Source organism: Cryptotermes secundus, unplaced genomic scaffold (genome assembly GCF_002891405.2).
Source record: "Cryptotermes secundus unplaced genomic scaffold, Csec_1.0 scaffold1258, whole genome shotgun sequence".
NCBI classification, from domain to species: Eukaryota; Metazoa; Arthropoda; class Insecta; order Blattodea; family Kalotermitidae; genus Cryptotermes; species Cryptotermes secundus.
In genome coordinates, this window is record NW_019723324.1 from 506,004 (window position 1) to 525,141 (window position 19,138).

Consider the following 19,138-nt stretch of genomic DNA (forward strand, 5'->3'; position numbering starts at 1 on the left):
GGCCTCCACGACCTGTTACAGAAATAGCTTTTGTAACACCATTATACATTACACAGTCTGCTGTGTCTGTACCAGTCATTGGCTGGTAATGGATCCCAACAATGTCATTTGTTTCCATGCTCACCTCATTACTGGCCAGTGACTCGTGCACCTAACCCATGATGGCACCAAAAATTCTATATGTTCTCTTCTGCATAAGATATACAGGGTGTTTCACGACTTGAGGGCATGACTGCAGGAGGTGATTTCCTAGGTCTTTGTGATCAAAAAAGTTCATATAAACATGTGTCCGATTTTGAACGGTTACGGAGTTATGACCGTTTTAAATTCAGAATAGAAGGCGACGATTACTGACAATAAATGGAACAAAATAATAAACCAGCATAATACATGATACATTTAAAGTATGAATGTAAAGTTAACTTCGTGAAATTGCCTTTAATTTGAATTTATTGGTGCTTAAAGCTGATTTTCGAAAATGCCGCCACCGGCTGCAACACAGGCTGCCGCTCAGTTGTGAACTGCGCCGGACATACCAACCCACCACGTCTTAGGTAGCTCTCAAGTGTCGAGATAACGAGAATGTGTTGTCTGTAGCTGGCTAAAAATAGTGACCTGCCAGCTGACAGACACGGTTCACATGAGGGCATGTACGGGAATGTAAAAACGGTCATAACTCCATAACCGTCCAAAATCAGACACATGTTTATATGAACTTTTTTGATCACAAAGACCTAGGAAATCACCTCCTGCAGTTATGCCCTAAAGTCGTGAAACACCCTGTATAAGAGTATAAGTTATGTAGTGTACACAACAATATTCTATATTCAAAAACAAAAAAAAATACTGTAAGAACATTTGCTTTTATTTTGTTTTTACAGACACAGCATGTTTTGATCTGTGGCTTCTGATTTTGGTCATTATATTTTTAATTTTATGTTTTGTTATCTAAAGGATCTTCAGTTTTAAATTTTGAACGGCATCTGGTATATGAGTTTATGCATTTGACTGGTTTCAGGACACAGTGGGGATCCTTTTTTGATGAGTCAGATGAAAAATTGGTTGCATTTCAACAGCTGAAGCTGGAGCATTGTACATCTGATGATGACGCGGTATATGTTGCGTCTGTGAAAACAAAATAAAAGCAAATGTTCATACAGTACTGTCTTCTTTGTTTTTAAATACAGAATATTGTTGTGTAGACTGCATACCTTATGTAATTTTACATATCTTATTCATAACACACATCAGGATGCACACTATTAAGATTGTCTTCTGCAACTAACTAATTCAGTTGGTCAGTCAGTTAAATTGCTGCTGGCCTTCACCACCATATTCATTCTTGGCTTCAGTCTTCTCGAGATCTGTGAACAAGATTTTTATTCTCTCCTAGATATGTACGTGTTTTGAAATGAAGCCTCCTGTTTGACAAAGGAGGGGTCAGTCTTTCTGTGTAAGCACTAAATTTGTTGGTCCTCTGCCTGAGCTTTCCTTATATAATGTTGGCACAGACCCTACAGAGAACACTGTTTTTAATCATGTATCCAACTGTTGTAGTGGCCATTGCCTATCAGTTATCTGGGCACCATTACATGTTTACCCAGCTGTTACCAAGCAATGGACAGTGATTAAGTAGTTATGTCAGAATACATATTTTGTAAGGGTACTGTTACATTTGTGCCCACAGTGTTCCGAGGAGAGGGTGGCATAGAGACTGAGAGTGACAGTGAAGCAGAGGAAATACCAGATGGACAAAACACGACTCTTAAACTTGACGAATGGGTTGTGTTCCGTGTTGATGCCGAAGCTGCACACTTAGCACTGCAACTCAGACAGAAGTGGCATTCATTGTTCTTGCGCCGCATGAGGGCTCCTGCTAAGCCTTGGTCTCAGGTAAGAATTACATATGTGAACCCCAAGTGATACATGTTATGAAAATACTGCTTCATTAAATGTATCAACAGTTTATTAAGTTTTAAATTAGTACTTTATGTGTCAGGAATCTAATTTCAGTAAGTGTTCACCTCCTTGTGTGTTATGTGACATAATATAAACTGGTAAGTGGCACATGGTAATGAAGTTGGTTGAGGCACTATGCTACAAGCTGGAAGGTCATTGGATTTTCCAGTTGACCTAATCCTTCCAGCTGCATTGTGTCCCTGGGTCAACTCAGCCTCTAATAGAAACGAGTACCAGGAATGATCCTGAGGGTACAGGATGGCCGGTGCGTTAGTCTGACAACCTCACCACCATCTGAGAACCAGTTGTCTAGAAAATGTGGGGAGCCTCAGTGTCTCACAACCCTATGGGCCTCCACAGCCTGTTACAGGGACAGATTTACCTTTTTTAAGGGAACAGTTATTGTTCAACATAAACATTAATAGGTTAAAGGTAAAGTTGTCCCTGTGCTTAATCAAGCACTTGCCATGAAGGTATATGAGGGATCAGCTGTGTAGTTCCATTCTGAACTGCTTCACTAAGTAGGTTTAAAATATCTGCTTTGTTCTCAAGAAAGCCATGTCAAGTCATTGCAAAACCTTGTATGCTTTTCCCTGTCAGTTATAGATTGGAATAACTGTATTTTGTGTGGATATACCGATTAGCCAAATCAGAAGTTTTTTCCCTGTGTGCTGTGGTATGCTATAGCTCATATTCAGTTCCAAAAGGTGGCACAGGCTTTTCTAAGGACTCATCAGTAATGTTTTTCTGGTTTCGTTCACCACATCAAGGTTGAATATGGATGGGTGTGTATAGCTTGACCTTTCTGCTCATCCACAAGGCCTGCCTGTTTCGTAAAACTGCTTAACTGAACATAAAATGGCGTTTCTTGTCCTTATAACAGATTTTGTACAGAATTTTGTCTGTATTTTATAATTTCCATTTTTTATTACTCATTTGGAATGAAAACATCTTGTTGCACAATGTAGGCCTTCATGATGTTAGAGGGTTATAATGACACCAGTTTAGTGCTCTCAGCCTAAAATGAAAATATGTGCCTGGTATCTCTGAAATTTTCAATTACATGACTGTATGGATTTGAAAAGTCAAGAAAGCTGAAATGGTTCAGTGAATAAAAAATCACTCTGTAGTAGTTTTGAGGAATTCCTAGTACATACCATCAGTGATACAGCCCTCAATCAGTTATTTATAATCAGTTTTCATGAGTTTGTCTGATTTAATTGATATTGCTAAAATGTTCTGGCATAAAAATCATGACCTTCTGGGTTGTAATGTCATGTAATTTAGTAGGTAGGTACCAGCATTATGGAAGAACCTGCTGCCTCCATCTTCAGGGTAGAAGAGTGGAGACAGACTGGCAGGTTCCTCAAACACATTGAAACCTCTCTACCAGACTACTTTGGCATGACATACCCAGCAGATCATCATCTTTGTACTTACTGTCTTGAGAATCTCATGTCTCATGACATCATTCACCATGATCGGTGCCAATAAAGTCAGTTTGGTTACAGTACTTCTGAATCAGTCACAAAATATTCTGATATCCCAGTATAATGTTTGGTTGTATCATCTCTGTCCTCCTCTTGTGTATCCACTATTTCCATCTCATTTTATACATCTTCCTTCACTTGGTCATGGCTTCTGCTTATTCGGCATCTTCATTTTTGCTGCTCTGAAGGAAGTTATTGCCCATGCATACTACATGCCCAGATGATTGTATCCTTAATTTCGTGCACTTTTCTCACAGTGTTTATATCTTCAGTTCTTGTGTGATATGCAGGTTTTGGATTTTATCATTGTGCATTTCTCAATACTGTACATAAGCTTCATTTATACTCCTTGTATTCTGCTTACACCTCTCTTAATTTCACATTTCTGCCCTGTCAAAATAATATGTTATCTCTTTTATATTCCTAACTTCATAGAGATTATTCCTTGAGAAACTGATTGTCACTAAGCTGTCCAAGAAATCTCCAAGCTTTAATAAGCTCGAAAGTTCATTACTGTTTTGAATGCCCTTCAGTGGACCCTGTCATGAGCCAGTTTAATATTCTCTGTGCCCTCTTATCTGTTCTCTGAAAATATCCAAATTCTGTCTGTGATAGTCTTGAAAAATTTCTTGCCTTTACAGTCCTCTGCATGACTTATTTGTGCAGGGTATTGAGAAGTGGTCAGGAAGGAATAAAATCCAAAATGAGGACATTAGGCAAGGTCTGAAAATAAAGTCACTGAAAGAAGTTAAGGTTACAGTTGTATATACACATTGTACAGAAGCAGATGTAGGATTACTCTGAGAGTTTCCAAAATCTAGATTTAGAGTAAGAGACCACCAGGGGGCGAAGGAGATGGTGGAGAATCAGAATGAGAGAAAATATGCTAAAGAGAGGAGCTAGCTGGAGGTCACTGATACAAGAAAAGCACCAATAGGAAGGCAGCTTTGATGGCTCACTGTGCGGTATGAGGGAGAGTCAGTAAATAGGTCACAGATATAAAATGTAAAAAATGTGATATTCGAACCTGAAAAAAACATTTATTTCTTGACATATCCTCCACCAACATTGATACATTTGTCCCATCGCTTTACCAGTGCGTTGAATTCTGCAACATAGAAGTCTTTTGACCTTTGTCTTAGCCAATTCCACATATCCGTTTTGTCATCTGCAACCTTTGAACGTCCTTGAGAGAATTTCTCGACTCAATTGTGAACCGCTTTACACAACAAACACTTCCCACCATGAACAGGGAACATTTCTTTATGAATATCCTTTGCATTGAGTCCATTTGCCCACAAACACACAACAGAATGCCACTCTTTGGTATTACACTACTCAAACTCAGTCACCATTTTGACTACTGAAACCAGCCTCTGAACATTAGCGTGCACATCTGCTACCTAGACTGTCATGAAGCTAAACTATGCTGCTACCTAGTGATACACATAGAAAACATATTACATCCATTACAGCTGATTTACTTCCATTTGTGACCTATTTACTGACTATCCATCAGACATTAATGCTGAAAGATTAAATTACTCAAGAGCTGGGCTGCACATCATGGTGATGAGAAAAGTTTCTGTCCCTACCTGGAATCAAATCCTGATTCCATCCAGTCCATAACCTGTTTTCTCCAGTCTATATGACAGTTATTTCCTATAGTTATTACGTTGCCGAGAAGATTGCAACGAATGAACTCCATGGCTTTAGTTCGCAAGTGAACTATACTGACCGAGCGACCACCACTTGTTGGCGAAGTTGGTGCCAACTTGAGGGTGTCGCGTGGTCAGCGCAATGAATCCCCACGGCCGTTAACTTCTGCTTTCTAGACCAGAAGAATGCAGCATCATTTGGAATTGTCATGGTTTTTCTGGAGGCAATATTAATGCATTTAATATTTTAATGGACATAAATTGACTCTTATATCATCACTGAAACTGTTAAACTGTTATACCGATCATCATTCCTGAAATAGTCACCTGACTGTTTACAGTGAAACATACCCCAACAATAATTTCAAACTTTCTGCATTGACTTGTGTGCACCTTAATCAGTATGATTCTATATCATCAGGTGGATGAAGCAGTGATAAAGACAGTCGTTAATGTGCTGACTGCAGAGGAGGAAGCAGTGGGTTTACAGCAGCCATCAGGAATCGGCCGGCGTCCATGGCCGTTGAGCGTCAACTATAATGTACATGGTAAGTTTAATCATATATTTTACATCATAGGTTAAGCTGCTCTCACTGACTAATTGCTGAACATCATGGTATGAAAGACAGCATCTCATAATCTTGATGTAAAACAAATTTCCTGCTGTAGTTTTTCCAAAAGTCAATAAAAATAATTTGGTAATGGCGCAACAAATTTTAACCTTTATGAGCCGAAAGACACCATATGGGGACCTTTAAAGTAAAGCCGAGTGGCCGAACGACACCGTATGGTGACTCGCAGTCCACGTGTGTGCACAGTGTTTTGAAATCTAATTTTAAGATAGAAATTCTTGTTCTACTTACATTATTTTTGGACACCAGCTTTGTAAGTAGACTGTCTTCCCTCCTGCATCTTATAACTGAATGTTGCATGTAACTGAATGCAGAGTCCGACGTCGCAATTCATGCACTTTGTCCGTATGTAACTCTGTTTTCCACGCAAAGCGCACACAGCCAACATCAGTCTCATATTAGCAGGAAGTAGGCCAGTGATGGCGAGTGGTCTCCTCTGTTCGTAACACTTATAAAACATCACAATTTCAACTATGCAACATGGCCCCATTTCGCATGGAAGAAGCCGAAATTGAGAGGGCGCTCATAAATCACACCATTCAGAATGCAGTACAGTCGATTCTGATGGGACGAGGAAGCAAGGGGATTGAGGGGATATTCCAAGAACAGTACCTCTATGTGCATAGTCCGACATACATGTATAAACAGGCAGCGTTTCATAAGGACAAAGTAGGATAAGAACTCGCCCACACTCGTGTATACAGGAAGCTGACTGACTGGAGAATGTGCAGTGAAAACATAAACTTCCTCTCCTCCTCCAGATAAGACATAGTCAGACAGTATGTCAGCAGCATGCATTTATACTGCAGAAACGTTTTGTGCAGAAGCTTTATGCATTTTTGTGGACAGACGCTCAAAATTGGGGTGAAATTTTTTTTGGAATCAATGTAACAATTTTTACAGATTCTAAAAATCCATAAATTACAATATCTGGTTCTATATTCTTTCTAGATAAAAGTAGCGTTTATTTCGTTCGTTTATCACAAAAATTGTAGAAATCACAGCATTTTCAGTAACATGATTACAATTTTTATTACTCTACACTGGCGGGCATTTAAATTAACTCCGGCCCGTGGCCATTACCGGAATTTAAATGGACCGGCTGATAAAGGTTAATTCATGTTAATGCTTACTAATTTCTTATAGAACGACCTTAACACTTTGCTGTCCAACATTTAATTGTAATTCTTAAGCTGTGGACATACCCCCACCACCAAAAAAAAATACTTTTCCACAGCTTCAAATAAAAATTACTCTGAAACTCTCAATAAGAGTCAGTTCAACATGTATTTGAGGTGATTCATCAGCTGGTAGCCAGAATGTAAAACTATGTGAAACTGTGTTTTGGTTTACACACATACTTAGGCATGAATAAACATGCTTTTGATGTGTGTCGAGACAAATTAATGCCACACACCTGTGGTACATTACTTTCTTCCTCAGAGTTGCCATTATGTCAGAAAAATCAACTTCAGACCCACTCCTTGTTTTGTAATTCATATAAAATAAATCCCCATTCTTGTGTGTATGCGCAAAGCTAAGATTCCCTAAACACAAGAATTATATGTGTCACTGACATGTTTCTGTCAATGTTGTGACAAGTTAGCTTAAAGCCAGAACTGTGAAAGGGGAAAAGACGTTCATTTCTAGGCTCCAACAACCTAAACAGTGGCTCAGATAGTGTGTTTCCATCTCAGTTGAATGCTCTGTACCTTGAAGTAAGGCATGTCCAGCTCTGCAGTTAGTGTTCTTAAATACCATTATTTAACCCTTTCACTACTGAGTAAATAAATCCTGATGTAATCCTCTTTGCTGAATTAATTTTGTAATGCTTGTTTATAAAAATAAAGGGAAATATTTAGAAATTTGAATAACACATGCAAGCTAAATCTTACATTATATGATAATGATTTTAATCAATCTAGATGTATTGTTACCACCCTGCAGATGGTCAAAGTCACATGATGTATAAACAGCAGGAGACCTGCCATGTAGTTCATCATATCTGCAACAGATGGACATATATACCTGGAAAGTTTGAACACATTCAGAAATTTTGGGAGATACGTGTTTATATAGATCGCACCACTGAGAATATGGACACACCAAGGATGCACCATTGTCAGAGTCAATGAACAAGATTGATGTTATGCTGACATTTGAGAAAAAGAAAATCTGTTGTTAGTCAATACAGGATTTTAAGTATTGTCACTTGGTTGAATGACTGCAAACAAGTATAAGAGTGTCACTGAGTTACACATTTCAAAGATCACTATAACTACAGCACACATTAAGTTGTTTCAGTCTTCACGAGCCATTGCTTGGTAGTGGCTTCCAGTGACAGACATTCCCCTTCCTCTGGGTTCCCAAACTGTCCCTGACATCAGGTACCAGATTCTCAGTTCTAACAACTATAATTCTGAACTGACTCTCTCCCTGCAAACGCTCTCTTGTAATGGCAGTTACCCCTTGTTAAATAGCCTCAGCACAGACTGCACAGAAAACACTGCTTCCAGCGGTTCTTCTGTTATTGCATGCATATCTGTTGTGGCAATCACATGACAGCTAATGAGCCAATGTTTAGCAATTGGCTGTCTCTGCTGGCATCACAGTTCTGGCTTTCAATAGACATGCCATAGTATTGCATTGTAACAGATTTTTAAATAAGATGCAAATTTAGTTATGTGCACCAATTAAATAACTGGATTGTGTTCTGTGTAAGTACATTGCATTGTCACTGGCCAGTAGCGACTGTAGTCATCTTCTGATTTTACTCAGAATTCATAGGGTTTTACTTCAGAAGTATATACCCTATAAAAAGGTAAAATTGTCTCTGTGCTTAATAATGCCATGAGGTCATGTGGAGGATTAGAGGTAAAACTTCATGTTTTGTAACCCCAGCGCTTGATGGATGTGGGTGGCAAGCTTCACACCCTGGCTGCTTGACTCCCAGTTAAAAAGCTAACTAACTCCATGGAGCTGAGTCCTTCTTCAGAAGATGCTGAGCTAGTCAAGAATTTCCCAGCATTTTATGTAATCTGGAGGTTCATTACCATATTCACAGCACCCTGCCACTGGCCCCTATCCTAAACCAGACCAGTGCAGTCCATACTACCCCATTCCTATCTTGAGATCAATTTTAATATTATCCTCCCACATATGTCTATGTCTTCCTAATGGTCTCTTCTGCCTTTCCTACCAAAATCCTATATGCATTCAGTTTTGCCCCCATGCATGCTACTTGCCCTGCCCATCTAATTCTCCTTGACTTGATCATTCTAATTATACTTGGTGAAGAGTAGAAGTTATGAAGCTCCCTCTTCAGCACCCTGTTCTCAAACACCCTCAGTGTATATTCCTCCCTTAATGTCAGAGACAAAGTTTTGCAACCATACAAAATATGTATTTGTTGGATCTGAGGCTGGGTGGTCTCTAGAGCTGGGCTGCACATGGTGGTGGTGATGAGGAAAGTCTCTGTCCCTACCTGGAATTGAATCCTGATTCCATCCAGCCTGTAACCTGGTCATTATACTGACTGAGCTATGCTTGCTTGTCAACTGGGAAGTATATATGATGTTTCTGGTGTCTCCTTTATCAAGAGTTGAGGAATCTTCTCCTGAATGTCATTTACTTGAACCTTGCTAAGCAATCTGCCATGGCACTGCTGCTTCTAGAGGAAATACTCAGATTCAGTTCCATGTGGGGACTGAGTTTTCTCCTGGCAGATGCACAAATAGTACCATAAACAAGATCACAAACACTTTGTGCCCACATTCGCCCTTCCATGTATAATTTGTTGCTGCATAACTTCAGCGTTTTGTATGGCATTATGAAACAACAGTATAAGAAATAAATTTCCTGCCAGAGCAAGGAAGGAAATTATGTTGTTGTGTGTCACTTGGCGTACTTTAACTTTCGGAATTGTTACATTTTGAGCCATCAGTCTTGTACCAACAGAGATGACTGTACTGTTTTTACAAACAACCCATGCTGTATACTTTTCTGAACTTGTTTATTTTGTGGGCTTATACAAATACTGCAAAATGTAATGCTGTGAAAACACCATTGAAAAAGTTGATCTCTGTGTCTCTTTTGACTAGGGAATGCCAGAAGCAGACTTCTGAAACTCTTCCCACTGATGGGTGGTGTGAGCAGACAAGTTTTTTTTAATTGGCTTAGCCTGCCCCGGGTGATTATGATGATAGAGAATTTGGTGGAATGAAGATTGGCAGGGAAACCAAAGTACTCAGAGTAAACCCGCCCCAGCGCCACTTTGCCCACCCCAATTCCCACTTTACCGAAGCAAAGAAGAGTGGATAGACTGTATGTGCAGCTTGTTCCTTGTGAGATCCCTTTCCCCCTCTGCAGGCTACATAGCAGTGTCAGCATTCCCTGACCAGACAAGCTACACTTGATTACTTCTTTTAAGCAGTAAGAATCACTCATAGATCCATAATTGCTGACATTTGTAAGTAAGAGTATGTTTTCAATTAATAGGATCCAGGGCATCCACGGAAGAAGTGGAAACACAAGAGGAGAGCATCTTGGGCGGTGCTGAAAGCAGAACTGGCTTCAGGCAGCAAAAGAAATTTGAATATGCACCAAAAGTGACCTCTGATCATGGTGAGAAAGATATTCAAGTCCCCACAAGGTATTGCTTTGAGTGGATAAAGAATTGTCGTGTGGTTCCACCTTCATCTGTTATGTAGTGTTGAGGTTCCCGAAGTGCCGTGGAATTGAGTCTAAGCTACAAGTGGGATTCTTAAGCTTTGGCTTAAGCACACTATTCGTCCTTAAGGAAAGAAAGTGGGCTTACAAGAAATATTCTTAGTCCACATACAGTGTTACTTTGTGTGCTAAGAAATTGTATTAGTCTCCCATATTTAACTTTTCTAATATTTAGCATTTAAGTTACTGAAGTGCCCTAAGGATAGGGATGTGATGCTTGAGGTTTGGTTCTTAACTCACTTTCCTTTGTTAAGGAAAGAAAATAGGCTTATTACATAGGTTGTCCAGAAAGTAAAGAACGTTGCTCATAGCGCTAGCGTGGGTCAATGGGTTGCACCATTTCAAGGTTAACTGGCCTCAGTAGCCTTTTAGTAATAAGCCAAGTGGATGATGCACCAATTCTGTCATTTTGCAGTTATTTTGTAGTACTTGAAAATTGGGAATCCCACCGATTGTGAAGTACGAGCTGTAATTCAGTTTCTGAATGCACAAAACACCATGGGAATGGCCCCTGTACAGCATCTGAACTAAAGAAACTACTTTTTTGTTTTCTGAATTATTGTGCAGGATAATTTGGGTTAATATTTGAATTTGATTTTCAAAGTCTCATCTCAGGTTGTACTGTTGTACTCTTTTAGTATTGTTGAATTTGTTTACCTTTATTCTCAATAAAATAATACCTGTATGCCCATTACTCTTGAAATACTTGCATTTGCCTCTTCTAATTTCTGCTCCTTCATTTTACTTTTGTCAGTCATGGATTGGGAGTGGGGATAGCATGGTCAGTATAGTGACCGGCTACGGGCTGGACGACTGAGAGGTTGGAGTTTGAGTCCTGGTAGGGTCAAGAATTTTCTCTTGTCCAAGCCATCCAGACTGGCTCTGGGGTTCACCCAACCTCCTATCCAATGGATACCAGAGGCTCTTTCCCCAGGGTTAAAGCGGCCGGGGCGTGAAGCTGACTACTCACCTCCAACTAGTGCCAAGATCAAGAAAATGTGGATCTGTACATCCACCCCCCCCATATGACCTCATGGCTTAGTGCTTAACTAGTTAAGCACAGAGACAACTTTACCTTTTACCTGTACCAGTCATGGATTATATGCGTATTTAAGAAGAAAACAGTTTCACACAAAACACACAGTCTTTTTAATCAGTATATCATATTTCAGTACATCAGTTTGCTAGAGGTGACTTTCCTTGAGTACAAAGGGGGACCCAAAAATAACTGGAAACAACCTGTTGCGCGCGCATGCTTTGTAGTTACGAGTTGTGCTACTAGGTGATGTTAGCTGGGGGTCTCCCGCGACTGTTAGTGAGCTGGCGTCAGTCTGAGTTAAGTGGTTTGTCTGTGGTGCTCTGTTGTGTGCGTTCCTGTTTCAACCCTTTGGCGATTAGTGAGATGGCCGACCAGAAGGAACAAAGAGTGTGCGTGAAATTTTGCTTTCTGTTAGGGAAAACTGCACTTCACTCTTCAAGTCGCGGCAAACATTCACACGGTTTTCTCTTCGGTCATCTCCAGGCAAGCGAGGAACAAATTTTGCAGACGCCCGTCTCATGTGCAAACCTTCGGTTAAAATTCGCTGGACCATGCTCCATGAGATGTTCATTTCCTCAGAAAGTTGGTCAATGGTCTTTCGACGATCTTCATCAATTTCACACACACTCTTTGTTCCTTCTGGTCGGCCATCTCACTAATCGCCAAAGGGTTGAAACAGGAACGCACACAACAGAGCACCACAGACAAACCACTTAACTCAGACTGACGTCAGCTCACTAACAGTCGCGGGAGACCCCCAGCTAACACCACCTAGCAGCACAACTCGTAACTACAAAGCATGCGCGCACAACAGGTCGTTTCCAGTTATTTTTGGGTCCCCCCCTCGTATTTTTTAACTTAGAAACCTGTAGGACAAAAATAAAATCATATTTGCAGGATCTTGGCACACAGACGCGGTGTACTAAGCAAACTAACAGCGTAGATCAGAACTTAAATGTAAGAGGCTGCTGTGATAATTGAAATATTCCTTTTACTGGCATCACAAAGAAAAATGCCTTGATGCGTAATACTACTACTGAAAGCAGTGGTTGATTTTATTTGAGGCACCAGTAGCCAGATCTCTCATTAATCCAAGGATATTGGCCAAAGTTTAATAAAACAGTTAAATTTTTGCTTCCTCTAGCCCCCTGTTCCTGAAGCAGCAGTTGCTCAGTTCTACTGTGTGGGTGAAACATAACGAGGAATTGCTGCAGTGCTGTTGCGTGAGCTGAAGTTTCTTCAGATGCAAACATTCCCACTGAATCAAGGTACTTTGAGACCACCAACACAGCAGTTAACAATAAAACTGATATCAGAACGTGTTAATACACGTTTTATTAGGTATATGCAGGGTACAAGTATGTTTCAATCATATTAGGTCATCGTCAAGTGGTATGTGATTGTATACATCTCATCATTGAATTGTTCAGCTAAAATTGATCCATTTCTACACACAAATTGTCATATATATATAATGACAANAGAGTGATCAAGTAAAGGAGGATGAGATGGGCAGGGCATTTAGCATCAATGGGGGAGAAGAGGAATTCATATAGGATATTGGTGGGAAAGCCTGAAGGAAGGAGACCTCTAGGAAGACAAGGACATAGGTGTGTGGACAATATTAAAATGGATCTTAGAGAGATTGTGTGGGATGGTATGGACTAGATTGATCTGGCTCAGGATAGGGACCACTGGAGGGCTCTTGTGACTATGGTAATAAACCTTTGGGTTCCATAAAATGCTGGGAAGTTCTTGAATAGCTTCATAATTGGCAGCTTCTCAAGAAGGGCTCGGCTCCATGAGTGAATATGTGTATGTGTGTATTATGATATATGTCATTTATTGGGTGTGGAAGTTAGGTGACTAGGTATTGGGGAAAGGGGATATATGTGCATGTTGTCGTTTCCATATTATGTTGTTAATGTATCTTGCTGTTGTAGACATCTAGTGAAGTGGTGTACATATATCATGAATATGTGAGGTTACATAGTAATTGGTCCTTCCCAGCAAACTTTGTAGATGTAGAGTAGCCTGTTAGTATTCAGTTATGGCTTGTAGAGTTGCTGTAATTCATGTACCACCTGATGATCGAAACATATAGTGGTTATACCCAATAATCAATCATTAACGTCAATTTTTATTGTTCATTGTTGTGTTGATGGTCACAAGGTACCTCGATCACAGTTATACACAACAGAATGCAAAAAATAAAGATTCCCACAAAAAAGCCAATCTGAGAATGTCTGAATAGAAATTTAGTGAGAATTTATATACCTTTGTATGGTGTCAACATATGAAATGAGCAACATTTATTGTGAGCTGTGTAGTATTTGTATTTGGTGACTCACATAAAGGACACTGGTGGTCACAATCCACGTGTCACTACCATAATTTCATATATTTTCTTGGCCCAGAAATATGAGATAGGCCTCCTGTTTTTGGAATTGAAATAAAGGTTAAAAGCCTTCATCTTATAGTTGGTAGGTACAGTTTATTTAATATATTTTAAAACACTAAATTAATCATTGCATTTGGAATTAGAAGAAGTGAAATGTCTGAACCCATGAAAATGATAAGCTGGTTATGAGGTCTCCATACAGGTGAACGTTCAGATACAGGGAGCATCAGATCGTTTGGCAGTGGAAACATGAGTGAAACCCCATCTCCTACGCCATCCCACGGAAGTGCTGGGGATAACACGACATTGGCTAGCAGCCCCACTGCAGGGGGAGGGCCAGTTACTTCACGCTACTTCATCATTAAAGCAGGCAATTTCAAGACCATCGAGGCTTCTCTTAGTCGTGGTGTTTGGGCATTTACTCCCAATACAGAAAGAAAAATGATACGTGTATTCAAGGTGAGGCGCATCTAAAGATTTAAAAATATTTTTAAACTTAAATCCTTTCTGTACATATGTAAGATTTTAGGTTTTCACAGTAGTGACTATGAAGAATGCCATTTTCTGTGATGTGGCACCACCGTGTAGAGCTTGTGTGAACCCACATTCTTCCAAAACGTCGGTTCACATAAGATCTACATGTTCCAGAAGATGGCATTCTTCCATTCTGCACAGTTTATATGTCTATATATATAGAGATGTCCAGAAAAATGTACTCACTCTTTGATAGTCAATATCTTTGGAACAAAATGACATGTAGTTACAATTCTTGCGTGGAGAGAGGGAGAGTCATTGTATGTGTTCGAAGTGACCACCATCAGCAGCTAAACAGCCTTGATGCCGCCGAACTGCTGAGTGAACTATGGCTGTCAGTGTGTCCAGTGTGATGGCTGCACACGACGCTTCAATGGTTTCTCGTAGCGCGTTCAGTGTAGCTGGCTTTTGTTGATAAACTTCATACTTCAAGGTTCCCCGTAGGTAGAAGTCGAGAGGTGTTAGGTCTGGAGACCGTGGTGGGTACTCAGTAGCACCTCTTCGACCTATCCGTCGTCCAGGTAGTGTCATCCAAGTATGCCCTGACATCTCATTGGTATTGAGGTGGAGCACCATCTTGTTGTAGGTAAAATATCTCATCTCCAAACAGCTCTCAAATGGCAGGGAAAATCAATGTCTGAAGCATATTGAGATACACCTGACCAGTTATGGTACATTCAAAGAAGAAAGGACCAATCAAACTGCGCAATGACAGATGATGCACATCATGAACAGTACCGTCAGCTTCAAATTTATCCCAAATACGGGAATTTGTTCGATGTGTTGGTGGCTGAGTTCCAAACTCATTCTGCCATTGTCGTTATACCTCTTTAATGTTTTCGTACTTCCAGTACCACCTCAATACAGCCTTGTGTTGCTCAAAGAACAACCTTTCAGCCATTGTTGCTGCTGTCTTGTGCTCACAGCGTGCATGCGGCATGACACTCACGTCACTCGTGTGACCTTCGCCATCTGTTGAGAAAACATTACACTACACCATCACACAAGAATTGTAACTACATGTCATTTTGTTATTGACTATCAAAGAGTGAGTACATTTTTTGGACCCCCCTGTATATATAAATACAGGGTGTTCCTAAAAGAATGGTGGGGTTTTAGATACGTATATATTTCGTATTTCTTACCGTGTACAATCATAACATGTGTCAATTGGAAGCTTAACTGTCCAAATTTTATGTAAATCCATCAAAGTGCCTTTATGTGCGCACCTTTCGTTACCCAGCACACATCAATGCGATAGTCGAATTCCTGCCACACCCGCTGCAGCATTTCAGGTGTGATGGTCTCCACAGCACGATTGATTCTGTTTCGGAGATCCTGGAGCGATTGGGGCAATGGGGGTACATAAACCATGTCCTTCACGTACCCCCACAAGAAGAAATCACATAAAGTTATGTCCGGGGATCAGGGTGGCCACAGGAGAAAGGGGCATCTTCACCTGCAGCACATCCAGTCCATCGTTGCGAAGGACCAGATTAAGCAAACCTCTCACAATTCTATGGAAATGTGGGGGAGCACCGTCCTGTTGGAAAATGTAGTCATTGGAATCAAATCTCAGCACGCAATAGACCTCCTGGGTCGCCATCTTACATTCACGCCTCCTAACTGTCGGAAATGGAACTAGGAAAGAGCACGATATACAAAATGAAAATTTGAGAGCCGCGTTATGAGTACATATACGTTTTGCTTTTCATCACCAAAAACTGATGGAGATATACGGTAATGAAACCCCACCATTCTTTTAGGAACACCCGGTATACAGGGTGTCCCAGGAGGAATGTGCCAGACTTCGGGAGGGTGTTCCTTATGTTAAAGTATGCCGATATAACCCAAAACACCTATGTCCAAAATTGAACGGTTACAGAGATAATGGCCTGAGAAAATTGTGGTCTTCTGGCGGGTCCACGCACTGTACCTGTCAGCTGAGAAGCATTATCTATGTTTGTCCTTGAGTTTGGTGATTCACACTAGCCGTAAGCTTATGTGCTACCTTCAGGGTACGTTGCGGCTGCGTTGTGAATGGTTGGTAAATTAGTTTTGCAGAGTTGCTGAAATGCCTTTTGTGTTTTCACACGTGGAATATTGTGATATGCATTTTGTGAATGGATTTTGCGGTGGCAATGCACATGCTACTGTTGAAGAATACCAAAGGCGTTTTCCCGATTGAAGGATTCCATCTCAAAGTGTATTTACGCGAATTCACCAGACATTGCGTGATACTGGTTCTCTTCCGAGTGTTCCTGTGCACCCTGAAAGTGAGGATGTATGAATGAGGAACACGCGAGAGAACATTCTTGAGATGGCAGAGAAGTCCGCGTCTGTCCACTTGTTGAATGGCCTCTCGCATCAGCGTAACACGTATGCAGGTGTGGCGAACTTTACATGATGAAGAGTTGTATCCTTACCATGCTCAAAGGGTAAACCATCTGGAACCAGGCGACCATGCTCAGCGTATGAATTTCTGCCACTGGATAAAAGCTCATCCCCGAACTGTTAAGCGTCATTTTATTCAGTGATGAGGCGTCTTTTATCCTGGACGGTGTAAATAATTTACAAAATGTGCATACGTGGTCCCATAATAATCCACATGAGATAATGGAACAAAATTCCGAAAGAGATTTTCTGTGAATGTATGGTGTGATGTGCTTGGGAACAGGTTGTTCAGACCTTTTGTGTTTCACAAAAATTTAACTGGAAACATGTACGAAGCCTTTGTGAGGAGTGAGTTACCATGTTTGTTGGAAGACATTGCAGCTGGCGGAGGACACTTTGAACAATTAGTATAAAGCGGGTACTGTATTTTAGTAGTTATGTAGTCGGCTTATACCAGAATGCACAGTCAGCCATGTTACGTCAGCGCTTGCCATGCATGTGTCATGTATAATGCTTGGAAACCTAAGGACAACTATGACATGTCGTGCGAGTTTTTTTGTAGTTCAATTTAATGGNAATGGCTTCATGTCACTCAGAAGTTTAGTTTGATGTTACGTACATTATTAACATTACAGAAACCACATATTCCTGCCAGTTTTAATATGTATTTGCTAATCAACAAGTGTATAACACCTGTCAAAGTTTCACACTTCTCTGGCCATTATCTCTGGAACTGTTCAACTTTGGACATAGGTGTTTTGGGTTATATCGGCATACTTTAACATAAGGAACACCCTCCCAAAGTCTGGCACATTCCTCCTGGGACAGCCTGTATAAAGTTGGTGGTTTCTGAAAGGATCTGACAACGATGCAACGAGGCTTGTGGTGGCCATCATTTGGAATTCTAAAGAACACAGTGATTGCAATTATCTCTTTCTAGTGGACCCAGCAGAGTCGGTGTCTCCCACCTGAAGACAGAAACAGATCAAGTTTCCAAAACATTGTGTTCTTTAGAATACCAGATGATCGGCAAAGTCGAAAAACCAAGAAATCCCAAGGGATAAAGTGGGTTTTTATGCTTCTGGCTCAGTGTCACCCATTTTAATATTATAGGAAGGCAAGCGGGTGGTACTGGTGTTCAGTGTGCAAGGCAGTGGACACTTTCAAGGATATGCACATCTGAGTGCAGATAAGCCAGACTCCACAACAGGTACAGCAGACCAGTGCTTTGAACTGAGTGGTCCTAACCTCAGTCCGCCACTCCCTATTGAATGGATTAAGCGAGCCAACATCCCCTTTCAGGCAACTCGCCATTTACTGAATCCGTACAACGAGAACAAAAGAGTTCAGACAAGTCGTGATGGACAGGTAATATCACTGTACAGTATAATTATTTTTACCTGATTTTAAATATCAGAATTAATCAGAAAATAACATACGTGGTGAAATCCAAAAGTTCCTGAAATATATTAATAAAAACTAATACATCTTACCTGGATCTTATTCAGCACCATCACCTTCAAAGTAGTCTCCTTGGGAGCGCATACACCGATCCCAGCATTTCTGCCACTTTTGAAATGCATCCTGGAAGTCTTTCTTTGTTAGGGTGTTTAGTACTGTCTGCATTTCTGCTTGAATTTCCTCAACTGTATCAAATCTTCGCCCCTTCAACTTGATTTTCATCTTGGGGAAGAGAAAGAAGTCACATGGAGCTAAGTCTGGTGAGTACGGTGGGTGGGGAACAACTGCCATCTTGTTTCTAGCCAAAAACTCCTGCACAATGTAAGCCGTATGTGGTCGTACGTTGTCATGGTGGGGTACCCAGTCGATCATGAGCCACTTCTCTGGACGTTTTCTCCTGATGTCCTCCCTCAAATGCCTTAGAACATCGCGATAGAACTCTTAATTGACTGTCTGACCAGGATGGACGAACTCCTTATGAACAATCCCGTCAATATAAAAAAAAACAGATCAACATGGACTTAATGTTGCTCTTGTCGAGCTTTTTTTTTTTGGCTGAGGTGAAGAAGGGCTCTTCCATTGCGACGATTGCTGCTTGCTTTCAGGGTCGTAGCCATAAACCCAACTTTCGTCACCAGTGACAACCTTCGAAAGAAAGTTTGGATCCTCTTGAAGCTGTTGTTGAAGTTCCCTGCAGACTTCCAAGCGCTGCTGCTTCTGTTCATTTTGCGGCAGTCGTGGCACAAACTTCGCCGCAGTCCTCCTCATGTTCAGTTCCTCTGACAAAATTCATTGACATGTACCATAACTTAGTCCCAAGGTGTTACAGAGGTCTTGGATGG

The 19,138-nt window shown here is 40.7% G+C and overlaps 1 protein-coding gene across 5 annotated transcripts in view; it reads left to right on the forward strand.

Annotated features, from left to right (window-relative positions):
* Window positions 1–19,138, forward strand: part of LOC111861868 (3'-5' RNA helicase YTHDC2) — a 95,600-nt gene that overhangs the window by 68,673 nt on the left and 7,789 nt on the right. For 4 of the 5 annotated variants that reach the window (XM_023846792.2, XM_023846795.2, XM_023846794.2 and 1 more), the window contains exons 21-25: window positions 1,688–1,893; window positions 5,529–5,655; window positions 10,237–10,362; window positions 14,110–14,366; window positions 17,949–18,203. In XM_023846792.2, coding sequence (XP_023702560.1) covers window positions 1,688–1,893; window positions 5,529–5,655; window positions 10,237–10,362; window positions 14,110–14,366; window positions 17,949–18,203 — 971 coding nt within the window. Of the gene's footprint in view, window positions 1–1,687; window positions 1,894–5,528; window positions 5,656–10,236; window positions 10,363–12,650; window positions 12,765–14,109; window positions 14,367–17,948; window positions 18,204–19,138 lie in introns of those variants that run through there. The other variant, XM_023846796.2, reaches the window with a different exon arrangement.